The sequence below is a fragment of the Ixodes scapularis genome, unplaced genomic scaffold (assembly GCF_016920785.2).
Source record: "Ixodes scapularis isolate PalLabHiFi unplaced genomic scaffold, ASM1692078v2 PGA_scaffold6__148_contigs__length_123643588, whole genome shotgun sequence".
Lineage (NCBI taxonomy): Eukaryota > Metazoa > Arthropoda > Arachnida > Ixodida > Ixodidae > Ixodes > Ixodes scapularis.
The window spans coordinates 7,731,973-7,756,152 of NW_024609881.1; the positions used below are offsets into that span (position 1 = coordinate 7,731,973).

General features: G+C 43.8%; 1 protein-coding gene across 3 annotated transcripts in view; it reads right to left on the reverse strand.

The window, feature by feature from the left end:
• The window catches only part of LOC120836400 (zinc finger protein 431-like), a 76,789-nt gene that overhangs the window by 40,323 nt on the left and 12,286 nt on the right, over positions 1-24,180 (reverse strand). Inside the window, exons 2-4 of one of the 3 annotated variants that reach the window (XM_042294532.1) lie at positions 21,574-21,688; positions 18,179-18,281; positions 9,765-12,609 (exon numbers count right to left, since the gene is read on the reverse strand). In XM_042294532.1, the coding sequence (XP_042150466.1) occupies positions 11,345-12,609; positions 18,179-18,206 (1,293 nt within the window). In that variant the 5' untranslated portion in view covers positions 18,207-18,281; positions 21,574-21,688 and the 3' untranslated portion in view covers positions 9,765-11,344. Of the gene's footprint in view, positions 1-9,764; positions 12,610-18,178; positions 18,282-21,573; positions 21,689-24,180 lie in introns of those variants that run through there. The other 2 variants (XM_042294533.1, XM_040205263.3) reach the window with 2 other exon arrangements.

A 24,180-nucleotide genomic window follows, 5' to 3' on the forward strand; every position in this document is an offset into this window, starting at 1 on the left:
GCCGCTCATTGGTGCCTGATCCCACTACACCTTTCCAGTACGCACCGCCTTTTCCACCGTTTGACGGCAGGTATGTTGACGGGTCTTGTTTCCGTACTTTATAAACTGCATTTGTTTCTTTTCTGGTCTAAAATAGCGAACCAAAACTACTTTTATAAATAATTGAAAAGGTTCGTGCCACTTATATTTTGTATTTCGACTAAAAAGAAGCTTTTAGTGGCTCCGACTAGTAGTAAGTAGAGCACTATATAGCTCCTTCGGGGCAGAGTAGCACAATCTAGATCGCCATCTCTCGGCGACTAGTGGCGAACACCTGGAGGTTCCAACTCCGGTGAGAAATGCACGGGGAACGTGAGAAAATCATTGTTTCTTCAACATTGTGGAGATATACGGAGCGACAATAGTTTTTGGCATAATGAAGGTACATTTTAGAATAATTTGCGCCGAGTTGTGTGCCAAGGACGTAATTTTTTAAAAAAAATTGCATGAGCGGCATCATGCAGCAGACGACGCGGCGACGTCACAGCGTTCACGTGACCCACTCCGGCCAATCCAAAAAGCCCATCTCCGCTGCGTGCAAGAATTGCCTTCTCAAAATTTGCACACGCATCCGATATTAATAAAACTTTGATAAAATGTTTAGTGCTTTACTAACTTCCCGACAGACTAGTTTTGAAAAGTGTAAACTCGCCGTTCATTTTTTAATCAGCCGTATTGCGTCGATCTTCATGTATCCTCCCATAGGGCGGGCCACTTCCTGGAACCCTGAGTACCACATGACTTGCGCCGAGCTGCTCTGTCGGCCATGTTGTCGGCAAAACACGCGGATCAAAGGATTGCGCTACTCTGCTCCGTAGGAGCTATATAGTGCTCTAGTAGTAAGCCCAGGACCAAAGCGTCACATATCGCGCGCCTTCGGCACCGTGGGTCGCCCCCGTAGGTGGAGGAGGTTTCCGCGTCGTCCGGTTAAAATACGACGCAGTGACATTTCGTTACTCTCTCCGTGCCCGCTGGGTTGCCCGAACCCCATGAGAGGTGGAAACCCCAAAAAAAGTAGACGCTTAAATATTAGCCCCTTCGCCTGGCAAATAGCGAGCGCTCGGCGCATGCTCGCCGAGCGGATTCTTGTTTCCCTCGCGAGATGAGAGCAATCTCTCCGTGTGCCGCTTGTAGATCTGGAGCCAGTGGGGCGCTCGCCAAGCGGCTCCAACCGCTCCGTGGAAAAGTGGCGGAGCGCGTCGAGCGGTCTGGAGTAGTTCTCCGCGCAGCCTTTTTTGGAGGAGTACAATCTGTAGTCGTCTCTCGCAACATTTCAGTTTCGTTATCGACATTCCCACGGGGGAGTGAAGGAGTTTCGCGGCTTTTTTGTTTCGATTGCTAGGTGGCCCTCTTGGTGTGTTTGCTTTCGTTCCCCTCGTCATGACCGCCTCGCCCGAGCATACTGCGGCGATGACATCGTTGCAGTTAATTTCAGGAGGTCAAATAAAACGCAGTGACAGCGACGAAGATAGCAGCTTAGCTCCAGCTCGAGTGACGACGAGGCAGCCATTCTTGTTGAAGTGTTTGCCGAGTCGTTTGGATGGTCAGCGAAGAGGCCCAAGATACCGCGTTACGTCGAAGGCGTTGTGCGCGCCTATTCGGATGAAGAGCTAGGTATGTCGTTCGTTCGTTTTGTGGTCTCTGTAATGTAATTGGAATAATTAGAAGACAACACACCACATACTCTGCAGATAGAAGTCGCCTTCGGAGATGACGATCGCTTTACGGCATATCTGTTTGGTATTGCTTAATAGCATCCTACGGCTCGTACAAGTACTTCTAGTTGTTTTTAGCGGGCTTATATAACTGCAAGGAAAAGTAAATCGTGTCTTATTGTCGGGGTCACCGTTAATCAAGTAGTAAACAATCAATGTTTTGTCAAAGCATAAAGTTCCGATCAGAACTTCATGCTTTTAGCAAGATAGCAATGGGAACCGCAACTGTTCAAAAAAGAGAGCAGACGCTCTGGAAGCGGAGGCGCTGGGAGCGTTACGCTCGACTTGTTCCGCAGCGCGTGCCACTGGGATGGATCACGTGACCAACCGCTCACGAAGGCCGACCGCTCGACGACCGCTAGCGCGGAGCGCTCGGCATTTGCCAGAAGAAGGGGCTATATGATTGCAGGGTCCCTTTAAATGATTAGTTGAAGTTCGGCACTCGTCCTGTCCATTCCTCCCTTTGTCTATTTTTTGCGCGCTTTTACCAGTTTGTAATGATTACCCCAACTCGTCTGCATCGCTACATTGATCCATTACACCTTTACCTGCGAGTCTCCTTTTAATTTCACTTGGTCCGCGTATTGCTTAGGACGGTCACGCGAGCGCGCTGTTTTCACGACTTCAGGTGACGCTACTTGTGCGCAAAAGCGCGAAAAGTCGACGTTCAAGCAGTCTCACATGAAGCTACGGCCGTGAGCAAAGACTTGCGAAGTTAATGTCAAAGCTATCGCCTCGCACCTAACCATTCAGTCTTGGGAACAGTACCTGTTTCTTGAGTAGAGAAGTTTGAACGAACATGAAATCAACTTCACTTCCACTTAGAATACAATTCAGCGCTCACATTCACGCGGGGCCATTCTTGTTGAAAAATAATGCTCAACGAGCAATGGATCAAGGAACACGGCTGCACGGCTGAAGCTTGGCTGAAGCCGAAGCCTTTGAATCGGACGGCGGCTCGCGCCCTCTGCGTCACCTAACGAGCGTCTGGTGTGAACCGGCATAATGCCATAAACCGCTGCGTAAGTTTTTTTTTTTTTTACATTTTGGTTATATATTGCGTGTTTTTATAAGAATTTTTATATTTAAAAACAGAAACTAAAAGGTTCTCGAGTCTGGGGAACCGGCGATCACGGTCAGTGCAATCAGGAGTATCCTGAAAAGCGAAACCAAAACAGCGGACGACAGACGCGACGCGTGTTGTGTGGAGAAGCAGCCCGCCGAGGAAATCGAAGATCGGCGTTGCGGGGGCGGTCTGAAATGGAGTCCACGGCGTCGAAGACGCGCCTTGTTAACACCCTCTACCTTGAAGAAGACCCTGCTTCGATTATGACGGGAACTACCAAGGACGACGGTGGGTTGGCGAAATGCAGCGACCAGGGAAGGGGAGGATTTTTAGAGAAAACGATGGTTCAAAGATCCATGTACCTTTATTAACATTGTAAAAGCGCATTCGCTTTAGTTAGCGCATTTTTCTTGATGGGTGAACGATGTTTCAAATCGCTATATTTCAGGCCCAAACCCGTGTTCCACAGCAGGTGTGTAAAAACAAGCGACGACTCTAAGCAAAAATAACAATCAAAAGGAATATAGCAGCGCTCGTGTCTGTCTTGTCTTTCTTTTGTCCTCGTCCAAAAAAGCGCTACCATGCCTTTGACAACCCAAGGTTCAAGGTACGCCAGAATTTCGGCGAAGATTATATATTGCTAATATGCCTGTCCTGTCACTACAGGGTGAAACAAGGAGACGCCAGGCTCTTTAAATCGACCGGAAAATTCGGTTTCTTAACCTATCGCACTGCGACTTTGTGCAGCGTTGCCCACAGATGGTGCATTTTTTCTTTTTTAAAATTTGCAAAGAGCGAACTTACCTGAGGAAAAAGTAAAGAAAAAAAAAAAGGCTAAGCTCCTATGGAAACGCAGCGACGCCACCGGTCTGCAAACAACACGACGCCGTTTCGCACGGGAGACAAGAGATGGTGCAACGAACGCAGCCAACGAACGAGCATACGGCGCCGAGAGCAGGCCTTTTTAGCAGACGATCTTTTCGACTCAAAAGCGGCGCGCGTTCCGCAGGTGGCGACAGTCGCAAAAACAAAAAAGACAGGCGCGGTAACAGTAAGGAACTGCAGTTCCTTGCCTGGAAAAGGGCCGGCTCTCGGCGTCGTCTGCTCGTTCGTTGGCGGCAGTTGGCGTCGCGACCGCTTTCGCCATCTCTTGTCTCCCGTGCGAAACGGCGCCGTGTTGTTTGCAGACCGGTGGCGTCGCTGCATTTCCATAGGAGCTAAGCCTTTCTCTTTTTTTACTTTTTCCTCAGCTAAGTTCGCTCTTCGCAAATTTTACAAAAAAAAAAAAAAAAAAAAGCACCATCTGTAGGGTGACCACCTTCCTGCTAGCGAAATGCTTAGGACGGTCGAAAGCCATTGGAAGTAGTTGCGAATGACGACAGCAGCACCCCTAGTGGACCTGCAGCCTACGGAAGTAGACGACATAAATAGGGATGTCGCAAAATTTTGTCGAACCGGATTTTTAGGTTGAACTTTCGGGGTTCGACTGGGTCGAAGCGGTTCAACGAACCTTCAAACTTTTAACCAGATTCGACCGGTTCGACTCTGTGGACAGTGTGGCCAGAGCTTGATACAAGCATGTCTAGGTTTGGAGTTTTTTTTTTTAAGCAAAGGAGTATTTTAATTTTATGAATAGTCGCAATTAAAGGAACTAATTATAATCACTGAAGCAGTTAATAACTTGGAAAAAGACAAGCGCCGAAAGACCAGGACAAAGTAAGAAGACGACAACACAAGGCGCACTCGCAACTGAAGATTTATTTATGGAAAAACAGTCATATATACACTTTTAAAAAACACCCACGTCACTTTCCACGTGCCCACTCTTTATCCAAGAATAGACACTCTTTTTCTGACAGAGTCACTGAAGGCTCGCTTATGCACTTATCTGCACCCTTCCTTATTGCATACGCCTCATGAATTTCCCTTGTAATCTTTTTGCTGTATCGCCCCAGGATTGCCACGTCATTGAAAACTGGTGTGCACTCACATCGGTTGCAGTGCATAGCCAGGTGCCCCGAAGGTGACTGTTTTAAGGAAGCAGCATGCTCTCTTGCGCGATCATTCACACAACGCCCAGTTCGGCCTACGTAAGACCTACCGCAAGAAAGCGGAATGTCATACACAACACCAGTGTGACATTCTACAAACTTATTCTGGTGTTTTTTTTTTGTTTTTTTTTCTTACACTCGTCACTGTTCCCTTCGGGATCATTGATTTTCCTGCATAACGCAGAAAGCTTTTTAGGGGCTGAAAAAACGACAGGAACGTCGTAACGTTCCGCCACCTTTTTTAAGTTATGAGACACTGCGTGAATGTAAGGCATTACAGCGGTTCTTACTTTTTGGCGTTCAAGAACGTTTCTTTCCGCACCCCTAAATTTCTTTTTGAGGCCCTCTGCAGCTTTGAGGTCCTCTGCAGGAAAGAAACGTTCTTGAATGCCAAAAAGTAAGAACCGCTGTAATGCCTTACATTCACGCAGTGTCTCATAACTTAAAAAAAGGTGGCGGAACGTTACGACGTTCCTGTCGTTTTTTCAGCCCCTAAAAAGCTTTCTGCGTTATGCAGGAAAATCAATGATCCCGAAGGGAACAGTGACGAGTGTAAGAAAAAACACCAGAATAAGTTTGTAGAATGTCACACTGGTGTTGTGTATGACATTCCGCTTTCTTGCGGTAGGTCTTACGTAGGCCAAACTGGGCGTTGTGTGAATGATCGCGCAAGAGAGCATGCTGCTTCCTTAAAACAGTCACCTTCGGGGCACCTGGCTGTGCACTGCAACCGATGTGAGTGCACACCAGTTTTCAATGACGTGGCAATCCTGGGGCGATACAGCAAAAAGATTACAAGGGAAATTCATGAGGCGTATGCAATAAGGAAGGGTGCAGATAAGTGCATAAGCGAGCCTTCAGTGACTCTGTCAGAAAAAGAGTGTCTATTCTTGGATAAAGAGTGGGCACGTGGAAAGTGACGTGGGTGTTTTTTAAAAGTGTATATATGACTGTTTTTCCATAAATTGTCTTTTTCCATTATGAACCAACTGGCCCAACTCACCATTTTGTTGTAGTTAATAACTTAATTTTTTCTACTGTATTAACTGAAATGACCCAATCAGTTCTGCCCTCACTTCATCCCTTAGCCATCACCATCCAATCCAAAGCCAAGTGACCAGCCTGTCGCGTATGCGCATAGCAGTCGAACCTGAGTAGAACCTTTGTCGAAATTTTTACGAGTTCGAAAAAGTCAAACCAGGTCGAACTCGAACCTCAACCGGTTCGTGACACCCCTAGACATAATACGCTTTGCAAGCCCAGTTTCGTTTTCCTAAAAAAAACGGTTAGTGCACCTGAACTACGGAATCCACCGATCACAACTGCAATGACAGCTAAATCATAGGCTCACAAAGCAGACATTTGTTTAGGTATCATGCCGTCAGCATTCTTATCCTACGTTATTCAGGGGATTGCGCAAGTTTGGAATGTCTTGAGCGGAAAAAAGAATGTGCTTTAAACAAAAGTTCAGAAGGTTTCTCCTGCTGTTCTCAGCACAATGTGATAATCTTGTCACAATATCTTGGCTGATTGCGAATGTCGTCGGTTGTCAGAGGCTGTGCAGCGGCTCATGCCAGTAGCTTAGTGAAAGTCAAAGTAATGAAAAAGATGAGTGTGCAAACAATTTGTAAACATTAAAGAAGCAGCAATTTTGGGGGGTCAGTTCTAGACAAAAATAACAATAAATTGCAATAAGAAAATTGCGCGATAGAAAATACGCAGAAAAAGACTCGCTCGGTGCCACCAATCGTTGGAGTGGTTTTGTAAAACAAAATAAACAGAAAAGGAGCTCTGGCACCGCTATCTTGACTTGCCCATTACACAGTATTTATTTGTTTGTTTGCTTCAGTCGAGGCTCTGCTCCCAGTCGTGTTTGAAGTTGACGACACCCATCTGCGATTTGTTTCTGCGTTTTGAGGGCGGCCTATTTGGTTTGCTCCAAGAATCTCTTTCTTGATTGGTAAAAAGCATGATATCTGGACTTTTTGGGCTCTGTGAATACCGTAGAAATGGATGTAAGGAAGCATTCCCGCTTCCTTTTTGAACGAAGCCTACTGACAGACTTCTTTGGCGAGTCTGTATAGCGGGCCATCGGGAGACCGCTCTACGCCATTGGAAAGTGCTCGCCATGCAACTGGGCCACCGGCGCCATACGTGCCGGTGTCATACCAGCCAGTATGACATTGTTGTTTCTTATGTTGCTGCGCCCCGTGGAGAGATAGTCCAACCAACCTCTGCTGCGCTGTCATCGCGCGACACAGCAGAGGCTGGTTGCACTATCTCTCCACGGGGCGCGGTGTCGTCGGTGCCAAGATGCGCTCCGATAGGAAACCGAAACTTAAAAACCCGTCGGATTTGTGCGGTTTTTCAGAAGGCCGTAAAATGCTTTGCTTGCCTTCCATCGTTCTGTAATTTGTTGATTTAGTGTTTTTTGATGATGCTGAGCAATTTTCTAATTGGAACCATGCCTTTAAACACAATATTGAAAAAGTTAATTTCGTGAAAATAATTAACAACTTAATTATCCCGGACTTAATCATTTTTTTAGATAGACCCCTGGCACAAGACCAAAACGACACAAGCCTTTTTTGTTGTGACGCATGGTTTTCAAAATATCGAATTTGTCCACCTTTCGTGAAACACCCTGTGTATATATGTGTAAGGGACATTAAGGCAAGCTACGTCACCTCATACATAAACCCCGTGGAGGGCAGGAATTGGGCAAATGTCAGAACCGACACCCGAAACCGCCATTCTCTTAAATGCTATAGCGGGATCCCAGCACCAAATAAGATAGCAAAGTGGGAACTTTCTAAAGAGCTACTCTGCCTGTGCCACATTTGATTCAGCTAAGGTATGCAATGGCAGACGAAAAAGTTAACAACATTGAGGGAACTTGACTACAGACCTTTATTTCTGAGAAACAGTGAAACAAAAGTCTGATTACATATTGATTATCCGCAGATTTTGTTCAAGCCAAACGACATAAAAGGAAAAAAAAAAATCATCGCAATAAAGATAGGCTTTGAAATTGTTTGCACGATGCAATAATAAACACGCCTTGAGCGAAAATTCAAAGGACCCTGTAACCAAAGCAAATTCATGGCTGAGATGGTATTCACTGAGACTGGCTTCACCGACCCTCCTCATTGTAATAACAAATATAAGAATGTTAGCCCTCAGTGAAGCAGAAAAACAAACTACTAATCTGTGTTACACAAAAAAACAAGCAAAAGGAATATTCCAGCATACAAGGACACACAATTCTGATGCAGACAGCCAGGCAACAAGAAAACAACTGCCAGGAACATACACACAGAGCAAGAAAATATCGGGAACACCTAACACAACATAAAGTAACATCCCAAAGCATGTGTCATATAAATACATGATTCCAAAGATGCGAGTACAAAGAAGGAAAGCGAAAACATTTAGAGTATAAGTACGCTTGTCAGTTCCCAATTTTCCAAAACTTTCGTCAATGAAGCCCCAAAAGGGCTGCATTGACGAAAGTTTTGAAACATTTTCCTAGCGAAGGAAAATGTTGGGTATTATGTTAGTTCCCTAATGACAGTTTTCCTAAACAATGTCAGCGTGTTTCTAATAAAAAAAACTATAATTTCTTTCACATTTCATGTACACAGATTAAACTTTGCAGTGCATTTTGCCTCGTCACTACCAGTATATACTGTAATTTTCATTCATACTAAGCCAAAGGTTCAAAAGTTGACCCTTTTCGGTAGTGCCTTTCGTTAAGGCCCGTTCACACACTTGCGTTTGACTACGACCGAGACAAGATCGGCTTTTAAGCGTCTTGTGACTGCTCACGACCGGCTCCACAACAATGCAGAAAGTCAGAAGCTCTCACTAGAGCCTTAAGAACCTGTATTTAGCCTCTCCGGTCGTAAGCAGTCCCAAGGGTGTGAACAAGCCGTTACATCAATATTGAATTCCGCAGCAGCTGAAAAAAAAAAATGTAAAAATGTAAACTGCCAACCATTTTTTTTTAATAAGCAAGATTAAATTCTGATTGCACATTAACCTTTGTTACATTTGTATCTTCCTCATAGATAGGAGTAATATCAAGAGAAAACGATAGTCATTTTTACAAACATATTAGACCTTGCCTCAAAGAGAACACCTCGAGCGAGTCCAAAGGGGCTTGGAACAAGAGCTAGAGCATGACCCAATGTACATTCAGGTTTGAGAACACAGAGTAGCTGCTCTGAAAAATATTACACAATATTTCATAATCATTGGCCCAGCCTCGAGATCACAGCTAGAGAAGAATCATTTACTACACACCAATACATTTGTGTGATGACAAACGGTGGCCATTGGACCAGAGGCTCCAGAACAAGGCCAAATAGTCCGGCTCTGTATGCACATTCTAGGTGGCCAACCAAGCTGGAATTCCAATTCAAGTTTCTCAGATATTGCTCGCATTTGAAAGGCCCACTTGGTACAGGCATTACGCAAATGCCCTTACGATTTGTTAACGTTGTGTGTTAGCAGGTGCCCGATGAGGCAAGTCCGTTAAAACAATGACCTGGGAACCTGCTGGAATTTGTCAGGCTTATTGTGCATAAGGGCTTCAGTGTGGCGAGCTTAGATATTAAGCCGAGCAAAGCCTTTGGGAGATCCAAGAGGCATCATACTCCGCTTGAGGAGAAGGAAAAAAAGGTTGGGAGAGGAGAATGAGAGAGGAGGGAAGAAGGAAGGAGAGGAGGATTAGAGAAAGAGAGAGGAGTGAAAAGCGAATTGGGAGAAAGCCCCCGAAAATTTGTTACGAAAAAAAAAAAGCGGATTTGCAGTCGGGGAGGTCCCCCGGCGATTCGTTGTGGGCACTTTGTTGTGAATACTCTGTGGTGGCATTCCAGCAGATTTAAAAACTGTGTCTGGATGTTCAACTAAACGCTGGTCGCTTACTGTTACAGATTATTAATGGGGTAAATATTTTTAATACCCTCGACTAGCTCTACCTGCTCTGAAAGGGGATGGGCTGCACCGGGAGGAACACAAGGACGCCGACTGGCAAAATAAGGACTACTGCAACGCTGCAGCCACGCCTGGACTGGCTGTGGTGGAAGTCGATGACGGCCCCATCTGCTGCAATGATTCCTTCCTCCGAGTTCTCAATATCATCGCTAAGCACTACCCAATGCCTTAGAGCACTCGGGGGATGCGGTTTAAGAGTTCGCTAACAAAAACATTTTGTGTTGATTTCTGACATGATCGAGCTTAGGACATTATTTTACTCAGGACCACAGGAGCAATAAGCATGTGCTCTTCACATAGGGCCTATTTCTCGGGTTTTCAAGAACATACTAGGTTAATGGTTTTGATTTCGTATAGCTGCTTTCTTAGCATTTTGACTTTGGGTTGTTTTGTTATTTTATTTCTTGTGAGTTATAGCTTTTTGGGATTGGGTCAATCCTGGGTACAAATTTGTTTCTCAAACTTATTTGAAAGGAGCTGTTCAAGTTACGCTTACAAATCGCCACGGTGCGCTGAGTCAAGGGTGTTAAAAATATTAACCCCATTATCTGTAATGTAAGCAACCAGCGTTTAGTCGAACATCCAGAAACAGAAATTCTAAATCTGCTAGAACGCCCTAAGAAAGGGAAAAGAAGATATCACATTCCAATTTGCCTGCTTCCCCACAACAAAGTGCCCACAACAAATCGCCAGGGGACCTCCCTGACTGCAAGTCGCCCCCCTTTCCTTTCTGAACAAATTTTCGGGGGCATTTCACCTTTCCTACTCCTCCTCTCTCTCTAATCCTCCTCTCTGTCCTTCTTTCCTCCTCTCATTCCCCTCTACTTCCTTCTTTAATCCTCCTCTCCAAGCAGAGTATGACACCTCTTGGATCTGTATCCTTCGATTGAAATGGCATCAAGTTCTGCATGAGTTAAATGATTACACGTGGGGCAGGCTCAATATTTTGGTCAACCTTAACGCATTACGCACGAGTGCATCTGGTTCTGGCAGATAAACTTCTATTCTGAGCAAAGCTTTTGGCTCATTGTTTGTAATTGAATGGTTTTTAAACATACGATAATGGCGGAAAAGACTGGTATTATGAAAAAAGGCTTGAGGTGCCCTCAAGCCTTTTTTCATAATACCAGTCTTGCATGCATTTAAATGGCTTTGGAGATCTGTGTCGTGTTTGTCTTCCTTGTCCCCACTCTCCAGGGTTAAAATGTCTATATTCAACCAGCTCGCCTGCACCCTTGCTGTAACTTCAGCACACTTGCTTTAGCTTTACACCTGTCTGCGTTCTATTATGGCTTCTCAGATATGAATTTCAAGCAGTCTTCGAGGCACTGCTAGCACTTAAATAAATTTTCCTCAGTGTGAGTTCGATTATGATTTCCCAGATAGGAATCTTAAACAGAAGCTTGGAGGCACTGTCTGCACTTAAATGGCTTTTCACCAGTGTGCAAATGATTATGGCTTCGTAGATAGGAATTTCATGCAGACTTGGGGGCACTGCTTGCATTCAAATGGCTTTTCACCAGTGTGCAAATGATTATGTCTTTGTAGATCGGAATTTCGAGCAAAGGCTCGGGGCACTCCTTGCACTTAAATGGCTTTTCACCACTGTGCAATTGATTATGGCTTCGTAGATCGGAATTCCGAGCAAAGGCTTGGGGGCACTGCTTGCACTTAAATGGCTTCTCACCAGTGTGCGTTCGATTATGATACCTCAGATTGGAACTTCGAGCAAAGGCTTGGGGGCACTGCTTGCACTTGAATGGCTTTTCACCAGTGTGCATTCGATTATGATCTCTCAAATAGGAATGTCGAGCAAAGGCTTGGGGGCACAGTTTGCACTTAAATGGCTTTTCACCGGTGTGTGTTCGATTATGGGTTTGCAGATGGGCATTTCGAGCAAAGGCTCGGGGGCACTGCTTGCACTTAAATCGCATTTCACCAGTGTGCAAATGATTATGTCTTTGCAGATCGAAATTTCGAGCAAAGGCTCGGGGGCACTGCTTGCACTTAAATGGCTTTTCACCAGTGTGCAAATAATTATGGCTTCGTAGATGGGAATTTCGAACAAAGGCTCGGGGGCACTCCTTACACTTAAATGGTTTTTCATCAGTATGCATTCGATTGTGACATTGTAGATAGTAATTTTGAGAAAAGGCTCGGGGACACTGCTTACACTTAAATGGCCTTTCACCAGTGTGCATTTGATTATGCTTTTTCAGATAAGAATCTTGAGCAAAGGCTTTAGTGCAATGCTTGCATTTAAATGGCTTCACATCAATGTGTGTTTGATTATGCTTTTTCAGATAGCATTTTTGAGCAAAGGCTCGAGGGCACTGCTTGCACTTAAATGGCTTTTGACCAGTGTGCGTTTGATGATGGCTTTGTAGATGGGAATTTAGAGCAAAGGCTTTGGGGCAATGCATGCACTTATATGGCTTTTCACCAGTATGTGTTCTGATATGACGGTTCAGATGGGAATTATAAGCAAATTCTTGGGGACAAAGCTTGCACTTGAATGGCTTTTTCCTACTGTGCTTTTGAGTGTTGCCAAGCACTTGGGCCTTAGAGTCAGACTTGTGAGGATGGTGGCACTTGGATTGTTCATCACCATGGGCAGCCAGGTGGCTCACCATTCCACGCTGATTTCTGGTGACATAGGTGCAGGAACAGCATCCAAACCAGATGTCCTCAGTGACTTTCAGTGGGCAGCTGGTCTCCTCCAACAATGTGGCTTCAACACCTAAAAGAAAAGACCATATGTATTCACACACAAAGGAAGCCCAACTAAGATAGCCACTTAGTTTGGAAAAGAGGAGTCCCAATGCAGTTTTGCTGTAACTGTCGTTATTTATTTTGCTGCACTTTGAAATTTGATTCACAGAACCACTCAAAATGCAACTGGCACCATTAAGGAAAGCCCATAACGTTGAAAAGCAGAAACCCTAAAAAAATCAAACATTTTTATATTATTGTGATTTATAAATTTTACTTTACATACCTTCTCACTTGGAAAGTTTTTCTGTTTTCTAAAAATTGTTCTTTTTCTCACAAGAAAATGTGTTTACCAGAGTGCCTTTGGATTTAGAATCTAGATCTAAACAATTTGGGGGGCTGGATACCAAATTATTCAGAAAGTAGAAAAACAATATTGCTGTAGATCGTAAGATATGTTGTTTTGTAATTGGCAATGACTGATTATGGCAGGTCAGATAGAAAGTTTCATGAAGTTATCATAAGAGAATTTCCATATGTGGTGCAGTCATGTCCCGCTTATATAGATGCCCCACTAAATAGGCAGTATATTAGGGGACCAATCCCTCCCTATGTAACTCTGCCTAGTGAATATTAAAAGCCGGAGTGCAGGCTAAGGACAGCTACTTCTGGGAACAAACTAGGCAAGTACATGCAAGTTGGTCTCATTATTACAGACACCCAAGATGGTCCACTAATTAAAAAAAAGAGCTTAGTTAAGACCTTGGGGTTAGAGTTCACCAAATTTCACTACTTTCAGTGGCTGGTTTCGCTACCTTCAAAAGGCATGACCTTGGCACTGAAGATTGGCTCAATTTATCGGGGCTTTCCAGCCAAATGTGTAACCTTTCCTGCTTTCCTTATGTCCTGATGTTCTTCCAGTTTGTCATCTAGCTCGTCTGGCATTGTTTGTCTATAAACATTTGCGAGCAGCCACGTTTGGTTGGAAATCACTCCGGTAAACGTGGGCACACCTTGGCAGGGCGATAAATCCAGAGGGAGTACTTAGCTGGCTCAGCCACGACCTAAGTCTGAAGAATAAACACATACAAGGCTAAATTTCAAGATATAGATAAAATGTGCACTATGTGTAGAGAGGAGATAAAGAATTGAACATGTGATTCTAACGTGTAAGGAGTTTAGTGCTGCCCTTTTCAAAGGGGTGACAGACGTACCGGGGCCCCAGTTTTGCTGGAGAAGCTGGTAACTTGGATTACAGTAAAGAAGATGCAACGGAGAGGAGGTTAGAGTGCTGGTGGAAAGTATCTTGGAAAAAGTGATTGAAGAACTACCATAAAATACAGGTAGAACGCTCATTACACTTACCCTGAAAATTAGAATAATCTGGAAAGGGGTGCTTGTTCAGTCAAAGCGGAAGCACCCTCCATCACAGGAGGGTGCTTCAACAAAATAAGTGCTTCACCAGTATTTTACGGTAAGTAGCAAAGATGGGGGCTGGAGAAAAATTGGTACTCCCTTCCTAGTGACTCTGCCCCAAGGTCTTTGCATCTGTCACCTCAGATATTGACCGACAAGTCACAGTCCTCCGTACCCGTCATTGGCACACAGACAGCACACTCTTTGAATTGTCAAAACAGTTATTTTCTTAATCCAAAGTTTTCTGCATAGCAGGCTTCTTTTCCAATCTCAACTGCCACATACCTCTTTCAGCTTCCTTCACTGCCCTCTTAACCCTTTGAGTGCCGCGCCCGAGTATACTCGTTTCGAGTTTTCAATTTACTCCCTGCCTCTCCCGGCTAAACTTGGGCTGACAATATTCTTCTGAACAGGAAGCGCCATCTATGGAGAACCAATTGAATGAATGTTTTTAGTGGTGGTTTTGCCTCTTGATGGTAGGTTGAGATTTTTCGGGAAGGTGACTTCCGTATGCGTTCCCGCATGAACATTATTTTCCAATGGCAAACTCACGTGCTTTGACTTCGCGCTGCTTGACGGATGCTGAAATACAGGAACTTCTAATGAATTCAGATTGTGATGAGAGTGAAACCTAGTATTTTGGAGAGTGACGAAAGCGACGACGACTCGACACCACTGGCTTAAAAAGAAAAAAAAAAAAAAACTCGACGACACTGGCTACAAGTGAACTACAGGTGACATTGCTCCCATCATTCACAGTTCGGTTAGTCGTCTTCCAGAGCTTGAAAGATTAAAATAAACATATTCTTTAAATAAACATACATACTAAAGCATGTAAACCTGTTATTACGCCCAAAATAAATTTATTTGTGCAGTAGAAAAAAAAAATTCGGCACGGGGGGACCGCCGGGCGGAAAGAAGCATGGCATTTAAAAAGTTAACCGACTTTGTCTTCTTCATTCTATTCTAGCATTAGTCCAGTACCTGGTAGAGAGCTCGCTTCCTCTTTTACCTCCACATCCCTCGTGTATTGGCAACGAGATGTTTTGTGGTGCCACCACGCGGGCACCCTCCTGTGATGCAGCCGGTAGGATGCGAGCAGACGACGCGCTACGCCAAAGCACGGAGTGACTACCGTAAAATCCCGTAGGGTGCCCTCCCCCAAGAAATCACCCATCCCGTTTTTCTGGCTAAAAATCTGTAACATAAAACTTCCGAAACATCGCCCCCTCCCTGGTTCCCATTGGACGTCAAGCGATGTCCAATGGAAATTGCGCATCAACGGCGCGATTTGCGGTACCAGTGCATCTGAGAAGCGAGCTCATAGCACGTTCCCGCATTTTTGTCAGCGATCTGCGCGCATGATGTCCGCTCCTATAACATGCGAGCTGTTCCCGTGTGTATATTGCATTGTGAAATGCGAATCTGCTGCGTTCGCAATTTGCGGTATCCGTTCCCGAGTTCGTTGCGGATTCCTGTGTTTTTGTCTGCGATCTGCGCGTGCAATATCGAACGTGTGAGTTGTTCCTGCGTCTACAGGGTGTAACAAAAAAAATTTGCAAGATTTTTTTCACCACAAAAATAAACAAGGCATTGCCGAACACTCATTCTCCACCCAAAGGTAGTGCAAGAGGTCACAACCACATGCCAAACTTTCAGCCCGATTCAATACCTTATTCCAAAGTTATAAGTGATTTTTTTTGAAAATTTCAATGGGAAAATAGAGCCTCGTTTCGCCGATTTTCGGTTTCTGGTGCCACAGAGCCCCATGTATTCGAAAACTTCATCAACCGCCATTTTCCCACTGAAATTTTCAGAAAATCACTTATAACTTTTGATTAAGATATCGGATCGGGCTGAAACTTTGGCATCTGGTTGTGACCTCTAGCACTTCCTTTGGGCAGACAATGAGCGTTCGGCGATGCCCAGTTTATTTTTGTGGTAAAAAAGAACCCTGTACATTTTTTTTCTGACACCCTATATAGTGCATCATGAAATGCAATTCTGCTGCATCCGTGATCTGCGGTATTTGTTTCTGTGACATGCGAGTTTGTAGCGTATTCCCGCATTGGTTCCCGCGTCTTTATTACACCATGAAACTTAAATCTGCTGCGTCCACGATCTGCGGTATCCATTCCCGTGAAATGAGAGTTCTCGGCGGGTTTCTGCGAGTCCTTTGCACCGTGAAGTGCGAATCAGCTGCGTCAGCCACTTGCAGTATCCTTTCCAATGACACGGGAGTTTGTAGCAAATTCCCGGGAGCTTATCGCATCGTGAAACGCGAATTTGCCGTGTCCGTGATCTGCGGTATCAGTTCCCATGTCACATGGTTCGTAGCGGGTGCCCCGGTGCTTATCATTAAGTTTTGATAAAGTTCTGCATCCGCAAAGATGGCCCACCCCATGTTTTTCATAATTTATTTCTACATTTTGGGTGGGCGTTCTTAATGGATTTTACGGTATGTTAGCTTGGATCTATGCCCATTAAAAACTGTTTATGTATGAAAGAAATGTGTATGACATCTTTGTAAGTGATCTTCCTAAAGAATAACAGTGCTTCAAAGTCGCTTATACTGTAATATTAAAAAACTTCAAACAAGCCTGGAGCTTCACATTACAGCTTGTGCGGCATGTGTCAAGGCTATTCACAGCCTCTCCGATTCTTGTTTTCTCCGGATCTGTGAAGGCTACTGTAGAAAAAGGCTTTGCATTCACCAGAGTAAATTACGTGCTGTCTTCTTTGCTGTGCACATGCGCACAGTTCTGTTGCAAAGCGCGCCACACACTAGTTTTAGCTACATTGAGGTTGCCGATACCGACGATTCTATCCAAGCGTAACTCGACAGTTGTTGACGAGCAAATGGTCGTCAGCAACAGACAGTTAGCTCTGCCCGCATCGAATAGGTGGCAAACAAGTTTGTCACATCGCGACTTCTGCTCAAGAGAAAAGCAGAAATTTTCATAAATTCTTCAATTGTTCAACGTGGCCCAGCAAACTCAGGTGATTGATTAATCTGTTCTATCCAATTTTGACTAAGAATTGTTTACAAATTTCAAAACACTCGCTCAGAAGTGCATGACGCATTATGCGCAGCTGGGTACGCAAAATTAAACATACAAGCATAGCATGTGTATACCCCATTTTTTGGGACGCTAAAGTGTCAATAACTTACTAGATTTAAGACTTCGATCGCAAGGGGGTCTTGCACGTTTCGTGTCGACTGGGTGAATAAGCAGAGGCTAAATTGAAACAACTCCGGAAGTCAGTCACCGCCTCTTCCTGCCGGTTATTTCGATGAAGTGTGCGTTTACTGGTTAAGAATATTCTAAATGGAATCAACTTGGATCTAATAAGAGACCAGCACTCGCAGATCACACTGGAACCAACAGGATGCACGGAGTCACTTTTGTTGGAGTGTTTACTACACATGCGAGTCGAATTTCTCTTTGCTATTTTCAATTTCGTGAGACATTCCTTTCTCAGTTTTATTTAGTCCAATTTATATTAAAAAAACCAGCCTATTCGCTGTGGTACACGTAGTGGGGTAAAGCACTGGATTTTCTACGATAATCATCAGGCTTCTTGTACTGAGGCAGCGAACAGCACACCACCGATCGAGCGCTTCGACACCTCAGCGCCAAGTGTTTGTTAGCAAGACTACGCGTGCCACTGTTTCAATCTTTGGTAAAATGTCCTGCTACAAATATCACTATAAAGAATAAACACAACGCATGAAACAGGCTTTCCCGTGCGTTACCAAAACAGCGCATGAAGCGAGTCAACGAGCAGAAGCTTTCAAAATTTACGCGGTCTGCCCCAGTCGGTCCCACCCGTGACGTCACAAGCGATGATGATGATAGCTAGAGAAGCGCCACCTGTAGTTCACGCACGCCGCCAATAGGAGCCCAATATTTAGCTTGCCCAAAGTCAATTCGTGACTGCCATGAACCTCTCCTCAAACTCCATTTCGCTGCTTGCCTCCCTCTCCTAGAAGAAAAATCCAATCACACTGCACATTTCCATCTGGGCTCTTAGCTCCCATGGTGGAGGATCTCCAAATCAGCGCAGACCCCTAGGAGTCTGTGGACAAGAAGTGCTGGTCTAGAGTAGGACTGCCTGTAGTCTAGACACCGTCACTGTCCTTTTTATAAAAGAGGTACCACCAAACAAAAAAAACTCACCACTAGTTGAGGACTGAATTGGTTCCATTCGAATTGCTGCCCAAGGCCAGGTTCGTCAGGAATCTCGTTAGATCAAGACGGACGCCTGGGACCACTTGAGATGCTAGGAACCAAATGCAATGAGTAATGACAGCAATTAAGAACAAAGTGAGCACACCCTCCAAGCACATGAAAACGACGGAAGCAAGCAACCAACATTTGAAAACGAGCATGTTGGTTAATAGATACAAATCTTGAAAGAATGAAACAGAGGACGAGGACGGGAACAGGACATCTTTCAAGATGTCCTGTTCTCGTCCTCGTCTTCTCTGTTTTATTCTTTCAAGATTTGTAAGCAACCAAGGCGATGAGAAACATTTTTTAGAAATTCAGAAACCGAGTGATGCAACGAGTGACAGTGAGAAATCTCCATCGCTCGCCACTGACTCTCATCGTTGTCACCGGTCTCGTCGCTCGCTAAATCCCTTTCATGCGATTCAACCTTTAGAGTTTGAAGGTATCTCAAACCAACCTGTTCCATTTTGCATTAGCAGTATGGTAAAAGTACTAACAGTTAAAGCAGTGAGGCCTTGCACGATACAAAATTTGATATAACTATATGACTGGAACCAATTAGCTGTCCCTATAGTAATGCTAAATTTGTTTCTTAAATTCGTTGAACCACCGAACCCTCGGATCCACCTTTTTAGGAAAGCTGCCATGTTCCTCTTTCCACAAAAAGTTTAGTGTGTTGCACCAGGGAAAACTATTTTTTAATATTTATTATAATTGAATTAATCTTCCACAGCTCATAATGCTTGATCTCCTATATATAAGCCTCGTGTTAGTTTCGATACAGTTGTTCTTTATGTTCTGGATGCTCTGAACATGCAGAAAAAAACATGTTCTTGCAGGCATGTGGGTAATGGCAACAGATTAAAAGAGCCAAGTTAAATAAACATATTTGCTCGTTTTAAACCACCACTAAGTACAATGAACAAAAATACTGTGTGCTAGACCTACCCTAGTTTAAAATATATGAAAACCAAGAAAACACCATTTTCGAAAAGCTAACAAACAGTTCTTAATATTTTATAAATATTTAAAAAATATATATATTCCAATCAAACCTAGATAGTTGCAATTCATTTGATCTAAAGCACATGCATGTTAAATTTGGTGGTATAGGACAATACCAAAAAAAAAAAATTCTTGCACACTTTTTGTGAAGATGCCCCAAAATTACATAGAAAAAATGTCTGAATGATAACGTAGATGCGTAGCAACACTTTTCTACGGTCGGAAAAAAAATTTTTGTTAATTTTCTGTGAGAAATCGAGGCTACAGAAGACTGCGATGAAGCAGACAGAATGTAGTGGCAACGACAACCATTTGAAGAAGCGCGCACACAAATATGGCTCAAATTTATGCAGTTCTTGGTTGCCAGTTTTTCTAAATGTTTATTTCACAAATTTCGCGATTATAACTGGTCCTTACTTTTATAATAAATTATGAACATTCAAAGATCATTAAACACCATAAAACCGAATATCCTTTTTTTTTTTTTCTTTTCAAAAGACAGCCTTTTCATTATGCCCCGCATCTCCCCTTGAGATAATGAACAATCATATGTAGTTTGCGATAGAGTGATATATACTTCGGAAGATGCTCTACCTACATGCACCAGGTCTCATGTAAACAAGAGAGATGTTAGTGCATACGTAAGTATCAAATGTATGGTCCAAGCTTCATTGACGAGTGTTCAATATTTACAAACCTAAAATGCGAACTATGCAAATCCTGATCACTGCAGCTAGTAATCCTATTGACAAACAGCGTGTCTCCCAAAAGAATGTACTCTCTTCTTTTTCATTGAAGAAAAAAATGATGCATTGCTGAGCTCTGCCCAAGCAGCACTAGCGGTTCGAACCAGATGCCAGAGTTTCAGAACTCACTCTTATCTTATTAATAAGTTCTAAGCAATTTACTGAATATATAGATAGAAAAATGAGACAACCCATTCTTGGCTACTGGCACCATTCAGTTTCATGTATTGAGCAACTTTCCCATTGAAAATTACAGATCACTCGAGACTTCTTAATTAGGCAGGGGTTACTTATGAAACTTCGGTATCTAGTTTAGAACGCTAGTGCCACATTCGTGACGAGGTTGAGCACTCGCTGAAAAAAAAACCCGTGATGTCATTGCACCATGCCGGTGGTCGCTCCACACTTGTTCTTGCAGGGAACAATAAATTTGATGGTGCAAAATGAATATTGCAGCAGACGTTTGTACACTCAGCAGCAAAGACATCACAATGGCAGCTGATGTGACAGCAATGCCTGCAACATATATATTTCCACAAAAGGAAAAGAATAAGAAAATGCTGCACGTGTAATACACATATTCTGAGTATTTTGTTGACACACTGTCACTGCTGGTTTTCAGAGATGTGGGCACAGGCATACAACCATGAGTTGTGGACAACTAAGCCAAAGTTTGCAGCCTTCATTTCAGGCCACAATAAAGGCATCGAGATGCAAAAGTGTAAATTGGGAAAGATGCTGAAAGTGGGTGGCATATGTCTGCAGCCAGTGTTTTGTGAGCAATGAAGGGTACGTTAATTTGTGGCCATTAAATTTAAAAATTAGTTGTCACTGAAAGGGGGAGAACAGCAAGACGCCTCTGCCAAATCTAAAGAAAGGTTCTCTTTCATATGCCTGGCCCCCAGCAGCACTGGTTGTCTTCCGTTGTGCTTCACCTGTGCAAAGGTGCTAGAGGCTCACAAGGCACGAAAGCATGATCGAAGGCAGGAGGCTAGCGCTTTGTCTTTGTTGGGTGAATAGGTGGATGCTAATGGCTGTACTTCTTACAACGGGCGCTAGCTTGCTCCACCTAGCCTAGAATCCAAAAAGGACCAAAGTATGGTTCCTCCCTTTGCGCTTCTGCCTTTTTTTAACTACCACATCAGTCAAAGAAGCTAGAAACATCACTGCCCGCTTTCTCCCCCCCCCTCTCCCCAGTGAGAGTCGTTAATTTTCCTCTGGTTACCCCAACACCAAGCTCTCGAACACGCTGGGAGACAAAATTGAGTCATTTGGCCGGAGCCACGCGGGAGGGAGTCCCAAGTTTGCTCTGCCCCGCCTGTCCGCAGCTGTGCTAATTAGTTTTACTTCATTCAACTTTCCCTACATGATTTCCACCAATCTTCTAACCTCCTCTTTGCGAGCGTAATCCTTTCTCCTCCGCTCTTCCATCCTTCCCAGCAAAACGTGGTGCCTTTGCCGAATCTAAAGAAAGGTTCTCATCACTTGATGGAAGAAACTTGAGCAAAGTAGTGTCATTTTTTCAGGAAAATAGGTTGATTTTACTCCAGGCTAACAAGAACGGGGGTTCATTGTTATGCACAAGGATACCTTTGGGACTGTCTTGCGCCGCTATTTTTGAGAATTCCACAAACCAACGTCTCTCAACCCAGTGAAAGTTAAGAGCTCCGCTTTGAAGTTGTGCACCGGCCTTGAGTCGCGCAACCTGCAAAGGGACATAAAGAAAAGCAATGTTGGGAACCTAGAGGCCTTTTTCATGGCTATAACCCATAACGAGGGTTCACCTTTTAGGACCATTGTCACCGAAAGAGGGGCATGGCAGCGGTCGGAGAGTCAATACCTTCTGTAGCAATTAACTACCCTGCAACTTAGTAACTCATTTTTGATGCACACTCCAGGCGGTGGTGAAGTACTTGAATTCTGGAACCCACACGAATGTGGCTGCATTCTCTATCGATGTAGTTGATTTGTTTACTCTGTTACCCATGAGGACCTCTTCGCGTCGATGCACGAGTGTATAGATGAAAACGGTAAGGCCAAGTTAGACAATACTAGCGGTGTCGGTGTTGATGGTTTCTTGGAACTGCTCAGGTTCTCCTTTCAGTTGACTTTTATTGTTTGAAGGCGCTTATAATTTAGAAAAAGAAAGAATTTGTACAGGCACATGCATAGCTTAAGTGCTTTGGAAAACATTTTTTGGCAGAAATTGACCAAACCATTAGCGAGAATTTGGATGCGAGCAGTGCCAGTAAGGTATTTCGATTTGTTGATGACTGCCACTGAGTACCATGCATGTTGGCTCTATCACTCTCATACTACAAAGGGATTCTTGCCTTTTGATTCTTCGCACTTGAAGCTAGTTAAGGGGAGCACTGCGTCATCATGTCTGGAGGCGGCCCTCGAGAAGTCTGCCAGTATCAGTGATAGAAGCGGTATTTGTTCTCTTGTAGCAGGTTCTGTAGCAGGCAAAATATTGGTTTGGAGTAGCCACTGAAGCTTTTGGAGCAGATGCCAACATCTGTTAACACATCACTTGAAAATGAAAAAGTGACTGCATCTCTAAATGAGTTCATTTGTGATAGTGAACAAGAGTTCCTCTTTGATGCTCGAGCATATTATTTAGTACCCTTTGTGATAAGAATAGAAAGGTATTAAAAATAGTTGAAAAGCGAATCGTAACACAATACTTCATTGCCCTCTCCATTTTACACTTGTTAGTTTCCTTAGGCTGTAAATGTATCTTTCAAGTTCCAGCAAGAACCAGCATATCTGCTAACGCGTCCACCAATATAAATGCAAGCTAACCCCCTTGCTAACAGTGACAATGTTACCGTGGGTTCATTCTACAGATCGCCATCAAGCAACATAAACTCTATTTTTTCTTTGTATAACGCTTGATCTGTGGTAGAAGCAGGTTTTTTTCTTATTGGTCATTTTAATTTACCAGATATTCAGTGGACAGAACTCAAACCGTCTATTTCTATCTATACTGGTATATACTCAGCATTTGTTAATCTCGTCAATGACTATGACCTTCATCAGTTTGTTACAAAGCCTACTGGATCGGTTCTAGCCGTTCAAGTGTCCTTGACCTTGTGTTCAGCAATCGTGCTTCGGCGGTCTCCGCTCTTGCCGTTATCTTGGGAATTGGTGACCATAAGGCTCTTATTGCTAATTTGTCTTGTTCATTTGATCACAGTGCTTCCTTACGTCCTAAGAAAGTGCACTTTTTCGACAGAGGGGATTGTGCTGGTTTGTCTAGTAGACTTGAAGAATTTTACTCGGAGTTTGAGGACAGGAGCATGACAGGTGACAACTTATTGTGGAACATATTTAGGAATAGAATAAAGACTCTGGTTGATATTTTCGTTCCATCAAAAATTATCGCCTCGAACCGTTGTCAGGATAAACCATGGATGAGCTCCGAGTTACGGAAACTTATTAACAGAAATAAATGTGCACTAACTCAACGTGCACTAACTGCCGTTTCCAATCTTTTTTTGTAAAGAGCCATAACCACAGTATTATATTTTCTGTTGCACGCTGTATGTTGTGTTGTACCTTTTTAATCCCCACACCCCTCTGTAACACCTCTGGCTCTGTGGGTAAATAAATAAATAAATAAATAAAACCTTTCTCCTCTAGAAACCGAAACTGAAGTCAATGTTTCAAAGCTATTTAGAAAATTGAAGTCACGTGGCGCGACGTGCCCTGACTCCTCCACAGTGACATACTTCCCTGTTCCATCATCTTTCTTTCAATTATTGGAACGACGACAATTAAGTTTAATTGCTCGTTGAGCTTTTCTTTGTTCACCAGAGATTTCAACTGATAATACTCGGAGGGGTTCACATCTCGACAAAGCATTTACCTCGCCCTCCCCGAGGCCCTAAAAGAAAATTTTTCCGACCACAGAGTAAATACTTAAGCATTTTAGTGAAAAACCCGAGACTGAGGTAAAACAGACGACGACAAGGAAAAGAAGAATGTCTCCTTGTCGTCGTCTGTTTTACCTCAGTTTCGGGTTTTCACTAAAATGTTTAATATACACCAGCTCACTTGTGCCCTTACGTTCTGCTCAGTAAATACTTAGTGAACCTCTTAGTCGGACGTTCCTTATCAGGCCTAGGTTCTCTGGGCCCCGGTCACGAACAAAGGCGGCAAAGGTATGTGGCATTAAGGACCCCTTCCCTCTCA